This window comes from Octopus sinensis, linkage group LG18, assembly GCF_006345805.1.
Source record: "Octopus sinensis linkage group LG18, ASM634580v1, whole genome shotgun sequence".
Taxonomy (NCBI): domain Eukaryota; kingdom Metazoa; phylum Mollusca; class Cephalopoda; order Octopoda; family Octopodidae; genus Octopus; species Octopus sinensis.
Genome location: NC_043014.1, coordinates 37527253 through 37544085, shown reverse-complemented (window position 1 = coordinate 37544085; position 16833 = coordinate 37527253). Strand labels below are relative to the sequence as shown.

Here is a 16833-nt window from a genome sequence, read left to right as displayed (position 1 = left end):
GCGTCTACGATGAGTCTACGATTTTTAAAAAATTTACCATCATTTTTTTCCATTTTAATGCATTATTTTCGCTATTATATAAGGGAAGTAACTCTCTAAAAATGTCTACGATGAGTCAACGATTTAAAAAAAAATTTACCATAATTTTTTTTCCATTTTTAATGCATTTTTTTTGCTATTTTTTGGCTATAACTCTCTAAAAATGCTTATATAGTTATTTCCCTTACAAACCCGAGCAACGCCGGGCGATACTGCTAGTACCTAATAAAATTACGATGTATCATCTTACTGTTTCTTTTGTCTCTTCATTGATTGTATGCTTTTATTATTACTTTTTTCAATTTGTTATATTAATATATTTGTCTGCATGTTTACTTAATGCGTATTTCAGTATTATGTATACCTGTCAAGTATTTGTGTACATCATTAATATATAAGTGCGTGTGTATGTGTGAAAAGGGGGCGTCTGTCTCCAAAACTTCAAAGTTGAGTAATGCTTTCATGCTTGGAGTTGTAAACTACGATAAGAATAACACTGGTCAACAGAGAATTTGTCCCAAGAAAAAGAATACCTGTATCTTATATGTTTTTGCATGCAGAATTCAAAAATGTCAAATTATTTGTACTAAGTTCACATATTCCATTCACCTCCACAATGCCAAGAAACTGTATAAACATCACAAATAACATTTGCTATATATGAAAAATATGTAAAATATTAAGACAACTGACAAAAAATATCTATTATAAAATTCTAATTGATAAATATAAATTTTTATTTAAACAAAACGCGGGTTTAGTAAATCTCGTGGTTTGAAGAATCAACACAACATGCAGGTAAAACACAACACAATGTGCGGTTGTCATAGTAACAAGCTGTTAATGCCTCGCTGTCTGTTGATTGGCTAAAATTATCCAAATTTCCCAACTTTAATTCCGAATAACATCAGATTCTTCAACTTACAAGTTAAAGTAATTAGTTGATCGTAATCAAAATTCAAAGTTGCATCGACACACCAAAACTGAAAGCAATCTGAGCAAAATTAAAGGGGGCTCATTTTGCGAATGAAATAGACTAGATCCGAATGGATAATTCCATCATTTAATATGCAACTTGTGAGAAGCAAAAATTTGTAGTAAAAGGGCCAGAGACACAACCTCCCAGCTAAACATGTAAAAAGAGAAGGTAGACTCAAAAATTTTCAGATGATAAACAATCAAGTATAAATAAATATATATACTTGATGGCAGCGCAGCCGAAGATCAAGGGACAAGGGCGAAGGGTCTTACCCTTAAAAACGAAACTTTTTCTCCTCCATATTTAAAAAAAATTTCAGGCCAGCAGTGTTTGGGGTCTGAAGATATGCTGTAAAAGTAAACCCCTTATGAGTGAGAAACCCAGGGTAACCCCATAAACCGGCCTACCCAACTATATATATATATTATAGACCAAACTTACTCAAATTACATAGACTCAGAGTCTAGAAATCGAAACCCACAACTCTACAATTCAGTACACATGTCCCCTCACATACCACTTAGCAAGATACTCGATTCAGTTAGTCAATCTAGGCTTTCAACACAAAATATAATTTCAAGAGAGAGAAAAAAACGTCCATAGTCAGCAACAGAAAACAAAGAAACAACTACAAACAATAACTGATATAAATAAAAGTTATACTAGCAGCGATGGGATTCGAACCCACGCCTCCGAAGAGACTGGTGCCTAAAACCAGCGCCTTAGACCACTCGGCCACGCTACCACATTGTACCTGGCTTGCCATTATCTGTAAATATCTCTAACTAATCTAAACGAATAAGTGATTATGTATTTGTGTCATGTGATTAATTCATCTTCTGACTAAATTATTTATTATATGAAAGCTAAAGCAGTGAGCTGGCAGAGACGTTAGCGCAGCGGACGAAGTGCTTGGTCACACTTCTTCTAGCTCTATTCCGAGTTCAAATTTTGCTGTGATCGAGAAAATAAACACCAGTCAAGCGCTTGTTGAACCACTTTAGTGAATCATAGTTTTATCAGTAAGGCGAGGAGTTGAAGGAGTTGTAAGAATGACGGACAGAAACCCCTTGCAGTATTCGTCCTCTCTCTGCATTCTGAATTTAAATCCCACGGAAGTCAGCCTCACATTTCATCGCTCCAGTATTGATAATAAAAATACCAGTTCAATACTTCTACATTCTTCCTTATTTCAGTCTTTATATATCTCCCTTTCTTTCTGGAAGAAATCGGATGCGTTCAGACCTGAAGAAGAATGGGCTCCGCCAAGTTTAAACTCCAATGCCTGAGACTTACGAAAAATTTTTAATGATTAAACATTTTTCAGATGTGACGAATGGTGGCAATTACCGTCTTTGCCTACATGTAAGACGTACCACTATTTTACAAAGTTTATTTTGTGGAAAAAATAAATTTAGAGTTTTGTCATACGCTTCAGGCGTAGCTGTATGTTAAGAAGTTAGCCTCTCAACCATATGGTTCCAGCTTCAGTCCCATTCAGTGGTACCTTAAGCAAGCGTCTTTTATAGACCTTGGGCCATCCAAAACTGGAAGACGCCCATTGACTATATCAGTGGTTCCCAACCTTTTCACTACCAAGGACCCCTTTGGAAAACTCATTTAATTCCAAGGGACTCCAGGATATTGAATGGTCTGTTAGCTTAACATGTTCACGGACCCTCAGTTCTACCTCTGCAGACCTCTGGTTAGGAACCACTGGTCTATACGTACGTGCGCGTGTCTTTGTGTTTGTCAACTCCCACCACCATCACGACTTGACAACTGATGTTGGTTAGTTCATGCACCCGTAACTTAGCGGTTCCGTAAAAAAAAAAAGATCTATCAGAATAAGTACGGGGCTTTAAAAGAAAATAACATGGGTCCATTTGTTTTACTAAACCTTAAGGTGTAGCCTTTGTAGTGACGTCATTCTTCAGTGTGCGTGTGCGGGGCTGGAACCTTCTGGAAAGGCCTAAGGAAGTTCCCTAATGCACATGCGCTAAAAAACTGGGGACAAGGATTCTATGACGTTCGTTGAAGAGAGAAGACGTGTTTAACGTGTTATTAGCCTATTCTCCTGTCCCAGACGCTTGGGATTTGACCGGCTCTGTTACTGCTGGAGTTATTGTGAGGTTTATCTTACAAGTGTTTAACTTCAGTCTTGCTGTACCTACACCAAGTGGTTACCAATTTACCAACGTGCCTTCTTTATGTAAATAACAAAATAAAGTGTCATATTTTTTAAGGTTGCTTTCTTGTTCCTGACTGGTAGTTTCTGGAAACAAAGAAGGAAATTGTGTTGCACCCAAACAGTGTAAAAGACACAACCTGTTCCAGACAGCTCCTTTATACCCTAGTATCACTGCAGTTCAATGAATGAAACGAAGAAAAGACAAAAGATGTTTTGAAATAGTTTCGTAATGAAAAACGCACGATTCTGTGCAAAAATAAAATGTTGTGACAGTATATCGGAATAAAGTATGAAAGCATAAATTTATCATAAATAAACTACGTTATGGAAGTACCGTATTGAAACTTTATTTTCTTTCAGTTCAACTGTAAAGATGTTGATATTTTGATCAAGGTAATTGCCATACAAGATGTACAATTCACATTTCTTGTAATGGTTTATGCAACTACGATCGGTCATTAGTGTAACGCACCACAGCTATGATTTTGTTGTCATCCACGCATTGTGAACAGCTTTTATGTGATTTGAAAATTTTTCAACATTCTTTTCATATCTCTTAAAGGAAACACAATCATTAAAAGACGTAAGACACATATCAGGTGTGGATTATGCATGTTGGGGAAGGAAGTATAATGAGATGATGTGACCTCTACACATAACTGTCGATATACGTTAAGAAAAACGAAAATACACTAGCTTCCTATATGTAATAAATAACCCGGTCATTGAATGAGTGCTCATCCGGCTTCCTAGCCTACAACACTCGGATCTCCCATGGGCGATACAGACGCATTAGACCAGAGGTTAAGCTTGTCGAAAGGAAGCGTTAGGTTTCAGTGGGTGGTGGGGTAACATAATTAACATAAATAAGTTTTACCTATCGTAGTAAATATATTACACATGATAAAACCAGCAATGGTTATCAAAATAAAATGAGATCTCAGCAGGTACCGGGAAGTCCTTAACTTGCAAAGTATAAAGTATATTTACAACTTTTGTCTGTATTAATTTCTTTATCATTTCACTGTTAAAAGCTAATACAATCCCTTTTATAAATTATAATCTATGTTAAGTTAGTTTAGTCGTGATATTTCACTCGCCGTATTTCTTCTGCCGTTACGTTCGGAGTTCAAATTCCGCTGAGGTCGACTTTGCCTTTCATCCTTTCTGGGTTGATTAAATAAGAACCAGTTACGCACTGGGGTCGATATAATCGACTTAATCTGTTTGTCTGTCCTCTCTGTGTTTAGCCCCTTGTGGCTAGTAAAGAAATAGATATTTCACTCGCCAATAGACATAACAACTACTTTAAAGTGGGGCGCTACAAGAAAAGTTAAGAACCACTGCATTAAACGAATGGAAATATTTTTGATATATTTTAAAATATAAAAAGTGCGTCTTATAACACTCTGAGCACATAGAGTAAGTTAGGAAAGCCATCTTCTGTGATTACACAGTAGTGCACGATCGTGCGCTACTGTTCTCTGATTATGTATTGGTCATATTTGAGCTGTGTGGTTAAGAAGTCATCTTAGAAATCGCATGATTTGGGGTGCAGTCTCTCTGCGTGGCATCATGGGGAATGTCTTCTACCACAACCCTGGATCGACAAACGTCTTGTGAGTGAAGACGGAAACTGCCCGGCAGCCCGTCATATGTGTGTATGTGTGTGCGTGCGCAGGTGTGTGTCACAGCCGCTGTTTACGTACCCGTTACTTAGCGGTTCGGCATTAGAGACCGATACAATAAGCACCAGACTTAAAAAAAAAAAAACAGTAATGAAGTCGATTTGTTCGACTAAACCTTTCAAGGCCGTGCGTGCCTTCGCATGGTCGCAGCCCGATAACTGAAATATGTAAAAGATAAAAGATTTTATGTTTAAGACTTTTTAAACATTTAGGTCAGTGGAACTGGGGTCCATATAACATTTTTGGGATCTTTTCGGTTTGAACGGCAGTTTTTTAAAAATAATTTCCACGTAACTAAACACTTTTAAACTTCGTATACTGGTAGAATGTGTTTATACAACATCTTTTTCTCTTGGCTTTATTCAAAAAATTCTATAGTTTGTAAGATATTTGTTGGGTTTTTTTCTTCAAATTCTGCAATTTCAACCAATCAATGACTTCTATTGAGGTAAAAACATTCTGTGCCGTATGAATATGTCCCTCGTTTAAGAAATAGATTGGGTTTATTTACATTTCTGAAGAAAAAAAGATACCCTTCCCACCACCCCTAACCCTAAAACAGATTGAAATGCAATAGATCGATATTAGGGTCATAATTATGGGTGACAATTTCATATGACACCGCTAGAAAAAAACTGCCGTTCAAACCGAAAAGATTCCAGTTTTGGGAGTCCACGCAACAAAATAGTAGGTTGTGGCTCCACAATAGTTATTTGAAAAGCCCCTGAAAAACTTTTGCTTTAGATGTCTGTTTAGGTATGCATTGCAAAGAAACAGCCAGGTTTCTTTCTCTAACAATTTACATAGTTCAACCTACACAAGTTAATGTGTGAAAAACAAAATAGGAATTTTGAAAGAAATATCTATAAAACTAGGTTTTAAGCATTGTATGACTATGGGAGTGGGGAGACACTAGAATAAAATAGCAATCAAATGAGTTCATAAGTAAAAAATGATTGAGAATCCCTGATTTAGGTCTTTCTACAGCAAGATTCAATCAGACGAAATCTACTGATTTCGATCCTAAAAGGTCCCTAATATTATTTCGCCTAATTTTCTTAATCGCTTTTCACTTCCAAGTTTCACTCTACTTTCGCTTTAACACTTCAGTTATACATCTAACTATAATTACTAAACATAAATTAACCAGTGACTTAAACAAGTAAAAGAGTAAATAAATGATATAATAAATCAACTTTTGTGTCATAAAGGATAAAGATCATTGGTAACTTGGTTCGAAAATTCTGAATTGAGATACAGTCATTAAGATTGTCAAGCTAGTGTTGACTCGAAAGTGTAAAACGTGAAATGTGTTGGGTGAAAAACGAAAATACACTAGCTTCCTATATGTAATAAATAACCCGGTCATTGAATGAGTAAACCACGTGATATGGAAACATAACAGCTTAGAATTGCACCACGTTTGTTTAGCTTAATCATGACATATTTATTCATGATGCCAAAACACAAGTGGTAGCGTGGCCGAGTGGTCTAAGGCGCTGGTTTTAGGCACCAGTCTCTTCGGAGGCGTGGGTTCGAATCCCATCGCTGCCAGTGTATTTTTTCTTTGTATTCCATGCTCCTTATAGTTAGTGATAATTGCGATCGATTTGTAACTATTTTTATGTATGTATGTAAATATAAACATATCGTTGCTGTTTACTAGAACAGTTACATGAAAGAACGATTATAACTCGAATCGATAGGAAACCTACTGACTTAATGGTATCTGTGATCGATCAAGTTACAAAAAATAACTGGCAACCTTTCGTTTTAACTCGGAATAATGTAAACACTTAATCGGTCATTGCAGTGACCACATGTTGTGTTGTCTAGTTGCGAAGAGAAAGCTAATAGATTGTGCGTGCGTGCTTGTTCCTCTCTCTCTCTCTCTCTCTCTCTCTCTCTGTTATTTCTACATTCCACAACATATAAATACTAAAAAAACAGAACAAACACACATATACACAGAAGAATAAGTACGCGCACACACACACACACACACACAGGAACAAGCACGCACGCACAACCCATTAGCTTTCTCTTCCCAACTGACAATTGACAAGACAACATGAGCGTATTTGGTAGACGGAAACTGAAAGAAGCCCGTCGTATATATGTATATATATATATATGTTTGTGTGTCTGTGTTTGTCCTCCCAACATCACTTGGCAACCGATGCTGGTGTGTCTACGTTCCCGTAACCTAGCGGTTCGGCAATAAGTACTAGGCTTCCAAAGAATAAGTCCTGGGATCGATTTGCTCGCCTAAAGGCGGTGCTCCAGTATGGCTGCAGTCAAATGACTGAAACAAGTAAAAGAGTAAAAGAGAACCAATAACTGCGACTTTATGATAAATTATCTATGGTTTTACAAGATACTAACAGGTAAGTTAATTGCCTTTAAACACGGACAACTAACGTAGAAACAAACAAAAAATTGTCTTAAGACTCTAGCAGAACGTAGGATGATAACTTACTCTTTTACTTGTTTCAATCATTTGACTGCGGCCATGCTGGAGCACCGCCTTTAGTCGAGCAAATCGACCCCGGGACTTATTCTTTGTAAGCCCAGTACTTATTCTATCAGTCTCTTTTGCCGAACCGCTAAGTGACGGGGACGTTAACACACCAGCATCGGTTGTCAAGCAATGCTAGGGGGACAAACACAGACACACAAACACACACATACATATATATATATAAATATACATATATACGACAGGCTTCTTTCAGTTTCCGTCTACCAAATCCACTCACAAGGCATTATTCGGCCCGGGGCTATAGCAGAAGACACTTGCCCAAGATGCCATGCATTGGGTCTAAACCCAGAACCATGTGGTTGGTTAGCAAGCTACTTACCACACAGCCACTCCTGCGCCTAAACTTGCAAGTTTACATTAAACCGCAGGCGGTATAACGTACCTCGAAAAGCCGTATCAAGATCAGAAACCACACACACCACTACCCCAGAACGATTTACAGTTATTTTGAGAAAAGACCTGGAAAGTAAATACTCTGTACCAGGGTCACCAATCTGTTTTGACCATCAACCCCCTTTATCCACTTCTCCTTCCGCATCGACCCCCTTTATCCACTTCTCCTTCCGCATCGACCCCCTTTATCCACTTCTCTTTCCGCATCGACCCCTTTATCCACTTCTCCTTCCGCATCGATCCCCTTTATCCACTTCTCCTTCCACATCGACCCCCTTTATCCACTTCTCCTTCCGCATCGATCCCCTTTATCCACTTCTCCTTCTGCATCGACCCCCTTTATCCACTTCTCCTTCCGCATCGACCCCTTTATCCACTTCTCCTTCCGCATCGATCCCCTTTATCCACTTCTCCTTTTGCATCGACCCCCTTTATCCACTTCTCCTTCCGCATCGACCCCCTTTATCCACTTCTCCTTCAGCATCGACCCCCTTTATCCACTTCTCTTTCCGCATCGACCCCTTTATCCACTTCTCCTTCCGCATCGACCCCCTTTATCCACTTCTCCTTCCGCATCGACCCCTTTATCCACTTCTCCTTCCGCATCGACCCCCTTTATCCACTTCTCCTTCAGCATCGACCCTCTTTAGCTACTTCTCCTTCCACATTAACCACCCTCCTCGTTTAAAATATCTTAATACCCTACCCTATCCTACCATATTTTAAATGCATACCGGATACTGATGCTGTCAATTAAAATGTTAGCTAAAATATACATGTACGACAAATTAAGAAATCCTATTGAGGATGACTGACTTTTTACATTTAAAACTACGTGTACGAGTACATAGCACTGAACTTTCAATTTTTATGAAGTTGTTTTCACGGTTAGAAAATGTGAAAAACGCAACATATTACTGGAATATCTTTCATTGAAATTAACAACATTGATGTGAGGGATGATCATGGCGCTGACTAACTATTTTAAGCAATTCATCTGGGTGAGCTGGTCTTTCGCAGGCCGACCCCCATTCGACCCCTTGCTTATCATCGACCCCCTGTAATTCCACGCCGACCCCTAGGGGGTCCCTCAGGCCTCCTTTGGCGACCCCTGCACTATACAGTCACAGTACACTGTGGTTAAATTAAATTAGATACGGAATATGTACTGTACAAATAAATATCCTAAAATATCCTTTCTACTATAGGCACAAGGCCGGAAATTTGGGGGAGGGGATCAGTCGCTTACATCGAACCCCATACTCAACTGGTATTTAATCTATTGACCACAAAAGGATGAATGCCAAAGACCTCAGCGGAATTTAAACTCAGAACGTGAAGATGGAGTGGCTGTGTAGGCGCAGGAGTGGCTGTGTGGTAAGTAGCTTGTTTACCAACCACATGGTTCCGGGTTCAGTCCCATTGCGTGGCACCTTGGACACGTGTCTTCTACTATAGCCTCGGGCCGACCAAAGCCTTGTGAGTGAAAAGATCCCTATAATGCACTAATATCTGGACATCCTTAATACTTATTTGCTTGGTGTATTATATGTCTTATTTTATATTAATGATATTTTTAAATATCTACTTTTCCAAGCTTGTATGGGTCAGACAGGGTTCATTATGGATGATTTTCCATAGCCTGTTGCTCCCTTTTGTCACCTGCCCGCCAAGGCGTAGAAGTAGCTGTGTGGTAAGTAGCTTGCTTATGAACCACATAGTTCTGGGTTCAGTCCCACTGTGTGGCATCTTGGGCAAGTGTCTTCTACTATAGCCTCGGGTCGACCAAAGCATTGTGAGTGGATTTGGTAGACGGAAACTGAAAGAAGCCCGTCGTATATATGTATATATTATATATATATATATATATATATATATATATATATATATATATATATATATATATATATATATATATATATATATAATATATATATATATTATATATATATATATATATATATATATATATATATATATGCGTGTGTCTGTGTTTGTGCCCCTAGCATTGCTTGACAACCGATGCTGGTGTGTTTATGTCCCCGTTACTTAGCGGTTCGGCAAAAGAGACCGATAGAATAAGTACTGGGCTTACAAAAGAATAAGTCCCGGGGTCGAGTTGCTCGATTAAAGGCGGTGCTCCAGCATGGCCGCAGTCAAATGACTGAAACAAGTAAAAGAGTAAAGAGTAAGAGTATGGACGAAATATCGCTGAACATTTTGCCTGGCATACTAATGATTCTGCCAGCCTTTTCTAAAATATCACCAGTCAAACTATCCAGATCGTTGTTGTAAAACTAATGAGACAGTTCACGTTCTACAGAGTATCACCCTTCAACCTGCTCGATGAACGATGAACTCGCTATGCCACACTGACTGACGATACTTGCTCGTACAACACTCGTACCTAAAAACCAGAAATCTTATTTGATAAAAAAAAAAAAAAAAGCTGCATAGCATGCTTGAATGCATTTCCCCAGGATCACTTCGAAACACATAACATGGTGACAGATGAGCAAGGAAGAGGAAAGAATGAAGTATGGAGCTGTACCGAACAGCTCCTCATGAACAAAACTACCCTTAAGGAAATGAAGCAATGTTACCAAAGTCTATTGAAAGTATGGAGAGCTTATACTAAGCCATGTGACAGCTTTGTTCTCGGATACTAGAGTCACCTAGCCAAGTTTTCAACTACTATAGATCTTCAAATACCTCACTGATCTTGGTTACCTATTTCTTTATTACCCACAAGGGGCTAAACATAGAGGGGACAAACATGGACAGACATAGGTATTAAGTCGATTACATCGACCCCAGTGCATGACTGGTACTTAATTTATCGACCCCAAAAGGATGAAAGGCAAAGTCGACCTCGGCAGAATTTGAACTCACAACGTAACGGCAGCCGAAATACCGCTAAGCATTTCGCCCGACGTGCTAACGATTCTGCCAGCTCGCCACTTTGATTACCATCTCAGCTTTGGTGTTGCAGGCAGATGGTTGGTATTTTTCTCAACCGCATCCCCAACACAGTAATCTATGGGATTAGAATCGGGAGAAATTAGGAGGCCAGAAATTGTGGCTAGTGAAACCGTAAAAATTCTCCAACAACCGCTTCTGACATTTTTCTGGAAGTATGGAGAGGAGCTGAATCCTGCTGCCATACATATGGCCTTCCAGCAGCAACCATTGAGTAGAGGTATTGCATCATGTTTTGCCAAAACCTTGACGATACTCATGCTCAAACCATCCAGAAGATTCAGTAAGCCTCTGGCGATGATGCCAAAGGCAAAACTCAAATCAAAGAATGGTACAACCGCTTTAGACGTAGCTATACTTTAGTGGAGAGCGAGGCACGCTCAGGCAAGAAGACCATCTACAAGCCGGAGCGAGGAGTCAATTGAGAATGTTCGGCGAATAATCATGGAAGACCGTTGATTAACAATCCAGGAAATTGTTCACGAAGTGGGAATAAACAGAGGATCAGTACATTGCATTTTAACGGAGGATATGTGCATGCGGTGAGCGTCCGCAAAATTCCCTCAGGATGCTGGAGGAACAGCAGAAGCAACTCCGCATGGATATCGCAGAGGAAATGTTTGACTGCGCAAACCAGGACCCAGAACTTCATGAAGGCTGCCAGCACTGTTAATGAGACATAGGTTTATGGTCACTACTCTAGGCGTTCAGTCATCTTGCACGAAAACGAAAATCCGACGAGCGTGTGCTACATATCTGTACAAGCACGAACTCTGAGTAACAGCTTTTGTTATATTTCTGCTGCTTTTAAATAAAGCATATTACTCTACCTCTGGTATTTGAGTACTCATTTTTCCACCTTGTTTCACATCTATGTGCTTACTCCGGTATATATATATATAAGTTTCCGTCTACCAAATCTACTCACAAGACTTTAGTTAGCCCGAGGGTATAGTAGAAGACACTAGCGGAAGGTGCCACGCAATGGGACCGAAGCCTGAACCATATGGTTGTAAAGCAGGCTTCTAACCTTGGAGTCACGCCTACGCCTATATATATATATATATATATATATATATATATATATATATATATATATATATATATATATTATATATATTATATATATCATATATATACGTATATACATATATACATATATATATATATATATATACATATATACATATATATATATATATATATATATATATATATATATATATATATATATATATAATCACAATCAAGGAACGGCCATAATAGGCCATTCACCCACTAGAAATAACAGCCAAAGCTTCAACCGCAAATAAACATCAATTCGTAAACCAGGAGAAAATTAAAAAACATTATTACAGGGTAAATGTTTTTTAATTTTCTCCTGGTTTACGAATTGATGTTTATTTGCGGTTGAAGCTTTGGCTGTTATTTCTAGTGGGTGAATGGCCTATTATGGCCGATCCTTGATTGTGATGTTGAACGTAAAAATGGTCTATGACTATTTAATTTTTTCCCACTAGGCCGCTGGTGGCAAAAATTTCTACAAAATTTTTTGCCACCCTATATTGATTATATATATATATATATATATATATTATATATATATATATATATATATATATATATATATATATATATATATGCCGGAGTAAGTTAAAGTAAGTAAGCACATAAATGTGAAACAAAGTGGAAAAAAGAGTACTCAAATACCAGAGGTAGAATAATATGCTTTATTTAAAAGCAGCAGAAATATAACAAAAGCTGTTACTCAGAGTTTCACGTTCCCGTTCGTCGGACGAAATATGTATATTATATATATATATATATCATGGATGAGATTCAGATGTTCTCCATATAGAATACACTTTGTAGTGCCCAAAATATTCTAACTTGAGCGGATATAGAAGCAAATTGATTAATTACATCAGAGAATGCGGCCGTATGTTAAAGGCACCCAAAAGGCCGCATTTTCTGATGGAATTAATCTACAAACATTATTAAGGATCGTCGAGACCCCAGAAACAGCTGTTGGATTTGTAGTATCTTTATTTCACTCCTTTACTTTTCTATATCATTTCTACTCTGTGTAAATTGGCCCTTTTTATATGTATACATGTATGCATATTCTGTATTTCATGTATCTAATAAACTTTATATATTGATCTAATTTGCTTATCCCCATATTTATGTGTATATATATATAGATAGATAGATATAGATCGATTGATAGATAGATATGGATATATATATATATATATATACATACATACAGACAGACAGACAGACTGACTGACTGACTGACAGACAGACAGACAAACAAACTGACAGACAGACAATCGTTCGCAAGTCGGACAAAATACTTTGCAGCATTCCACTCTTTACGGTCTGAATTCAAATCTGGCCACAGTGAATTTTTGCACTTCATCCTTACGGGATCGATTAAACACACACAAACACTCAAGTACTGAGTTCAAAGAAATTGCCCAAAACCGTCCACGTAAAATTTCTTCTCTTGAGCCAAAATTTTTTTTAAATAACTGTTGCTTCTTTTAAGGTGGAAAAGCTAGTTAGCGCGTCGGACGAAATGCTTAGCAGCATTTATGTCGGAGTCCATAAAATGACGTGCTAGATGTAATCAACTCCGTCCTTTCAAATTGCTGGCCTGTTCCAAAACTTGAAATTATTATTACTTCTTTTCTTGATTGCTACTTTTTCAAGGACGTATTCCGATGGTCATTGAAGCTAAAGGGAGCTCCAGTCAAAGACTGACTGGCATCCCGTGTTTAACTTTCAGCTTCTGAGCAACTTATAAATAAACGATGCGTTTTGGATGTTCAGATATTATAATGTATTCTAATGCTTTTAGATAATGTATTTTTAATGATCTCAGCGTGCAAAGCATACGAATGGGAACAACTATCAACAAAGTACTAGAAATAATCTATTCAGATTTAGTGAACGTAATATATGAAGTTAAAATATTGACGTTCTGACTTAACTGAAAGTGCGTAAGAAAATATGCATGTGTGTGTGTGTGTGTTTCAGTTTTATTTTAAGATTTCTTGCTAATAGAGAAAGAGCCGGTTTCTAACATAGATCCGAGGCTCCTTCATTGGAATTTCAACATCAACAGGGTATTTTTCTATGTATGTATGTATGTCATTATACACACAGTTATATAATGTGACTTCTAATTTCGTTTTTTGTGGGGATTTTTTATCGCACCAATATAACGAAACAGGAAATCACATTTGGAGTTAACTTCTGTTAAATATATGGAGTTCTACCATCAGTAAATTTTTTGCTCTTTTCTATAAATTGATCGATGACACCAAATAATATATATCATGTACATACATACATAAATACATACATACACACACATAGCTGAAAATAAGTTTGACTATAAGATAAATATATTACTCTATACTATCTTGTAAATAAATTGTTTATATATATCGAATTAGATAGACAGATATTATACACGCACGCGCGCGGGTGCGTATATATATACCGGAGTAAACACATAAATGTGAAACAAGGTGGAAAAAGAGTACTCAAATATCAGGAGTAGAGTAATATGCTTTATTTAAAAGCAGCAGAAATTCAACAAAACCTGTTACTCGGAGTTTCACGTTACCGTTCGGACAGTTTTAAAAAAAAATGGAGCTCTACCATATATATATATATTTTTTTTTTTTTTTTTAACAAAAACTGTCCGACAACGGGAACGTGAAACTCCGAGTAACAGGTTTTGTTGAATTTCTGCTGCTTTTAAATAAAGTATATATATATATATATATATATATATATATATATATATAATATATATATATATATATAATATATATATACTCCAGAGAGGAGTGGACAGCGTGCTGTGACCAGCGATGTCAAATGGACGCCTGACGGACTGGTCGGTCAAAGTGATCAAAGTCAAAGTGATATATATATATATATATATATATGGGAGAAAGAAAGAGAGAGAATGAGGGGGAGAGGTGGGGGAAGAAATGTATACAAAAGGCATACCCGACACTCACGATACATCAGTTCGTAAAAGACTGCCTACACCCGGCAAAACATTTCATCTCATAACCAATGTTTACTCCTCCTGTTTGTTATTAGCGTTGCGAAGGTTACGTGCGGTTACGTATGAATACGTGTCCCTGTGCAAATTTAGATATAACAGTAATAATATTATTACGTTTTATAAAAATCGTTTTGGCGTCATATAAGTTACGTGTTATAAATACATTGGAATCAGAAAGATACACAGGAAATAGATGTTTCTATTTTTTATATTCGTCTCGCACACCGATAATGCAGTTTTATTTAGGTCGATGATCCCAATAAAACAATAAGAATATCGGTGTGTCTTCAAATTCAGAATGCTTAAGTAAAATGCCCGTCCGCTACTTGTACTAAGTTCGTTCGCCGGTCGTAACGCTTTTATCATCGATTCCTTCGATATGAAAAATACTTTCAAATTTATTAAATTCAGTCATGTTTATGCTTTCTTTTTCTTTCTTTTCTTTTTTCTTCTTTCACTCTCCGCTCCAGAGTATTAAGGACACAAGTGATATGAAATGGTTTATTTGCCCCATTCTTATAAGAACATCTCTGACAAGCGTTGCAACTCAAAGAGTGACCACTTTCACAGCAAAAGAGCAAAGAATTTCCCTCTGATATCCCCAAAATATAGGCATCACACTCCACTCAACACAACTATTTCTCTTGATCTTCCTCGTATAAGATTCAAGTTCTATTCCTTCAAGTACGTCATCAGCTTTACCATAATGACCAGGTTATTATTTTTGCTTATAAATTATTAATTAAAATATAAATTATTTTTGCTAATAATCGCCCAGTCATGAATTCTTCCGGATGAGCTGACTCCACTTTGGTTGTCTTTCATCGTAATTTGTATTTTTTTTATTTCTATTTTTATTTTTTGACGTGAACGTACTTTGTGAGGAACTGATTCTTCTTGTTCAGTAATTTCGCGTTTTTCTTTCCTACCCAGAATCAGAGTATAATGAGCGGAGGAATCACACTTGAGTCACAGAGTCAACTCAGTAATTTCGCAGTGTTAAGATGTCTGAGCCGGTATGATGATCTTCACTCTCGTCAAATTTAGAGTGTCTTAGGACGAATTCGAATTACACTCTCACTCCCCCCTCTCTCTCTCTCTTTCCTCTAGTTGTTCTAACGGCTGCATATTCAATCGAGAATGTCGAAGAAGAAGACCCGACACGGTGCCTGTATATTTATTTGATATGTCAAAACCAGTCCAAGTGTTAAATTTCGAACAGACATTTCCCTTGCATGTTATGTTATTTTCACCTTACTGTTTCCATTAAGTATATAATACATGAACATCTTTTCATATTGAAGCAATGCAATAAATTATGTTCAAATGCTGACGTGGTATTGCAAAATTACTACATAAATCTTTATCTTAACATAGCTATAAATGAGAACAAAACGCTGCCTAAACAATTTCCAATTGCCCATCAACCACAGTTACAGCCTGTAGCGGACTCTCTCTCTCTCTCTCTCTCTCTCTCTCTCTCTCTCTCTCTCTCTCTCTCTCTCTCTCTCTCTCTCTTATATATATACATAAGTACGAACGTAGTAGATAACAGCTAGCCTTCGGAGACCCTTTTGGACCCTGTTGTGTCCACTACGCTGATTGGTTGGTATTGGTGTACTTTTCTCTCTTGCTCTGTTGCGCGCCAATGTGCAACTCAACCATTCGCAACCTTCTGATAAGGTCACGTGAGACAGTCTCTTCTAAACCTCAATTTGAGCCGACTGTTCACTATAAACTCTAGCGACACTTTGAGTTGACGTCTTTCGGTTCAAAACCTTTTTAGGTCTAACCACTAACCACAGAACACACAGCTAGTTCCAGCGACAACACACCAGCAGCCACATAGAGACTCAACTTCGTCCAGCAGCATTCAGGACCTCCATCTCTGTCTCCTCCGTCTTAACGTCGTCAACAACATCTCTCTAC

The 16833-nt window shown here is 37.5% G+C and overlaps 1 protein-coding gene and 2 non-coding genes across 4 annotated transcripts in view; 1 reads left to right on the top strand and 2 right to left on the bottom strand.

The window, feature by feature from the left end:
• LOC115221244 overlaps window positions 1-14984 on the bottom strand; it is a 101493-nt gene extending 86509 nt beyond the window's left edge. The window contains exon 1 of one of the 2 annotated variants that reach the window (XM_036510890.1): window positions 14844-14984. Coding sequence is in view for 1 of the 2 variants with exons in the window: in XM_036510889.1 (XP_036366782.1) it covers window positions 14855-14861 (7 nt within the window). In the remaining variant the exon portion in view is untranslated. The remainder of the gene's footprint in view (window positions 1-14843) is intronic. The other variant, XM_036510889.1, reaches the window with a different exon arrangement.
• Window positions 1682-1763, bottom strand: Trnal-uag. Its single transcript has one exon. It is a non-coding gene; the product is annotated as a tRNA-Leu (tRNA).
• Trnal-uag lies at window positions 6370-6451 on the top strand. Its single transcript has one exon. It is a non-coding gene; the product is annotated as a tRNA-Leu (tRNA).
• Window positions 14985-16833: the final 1849 nt, after the last annotated feature.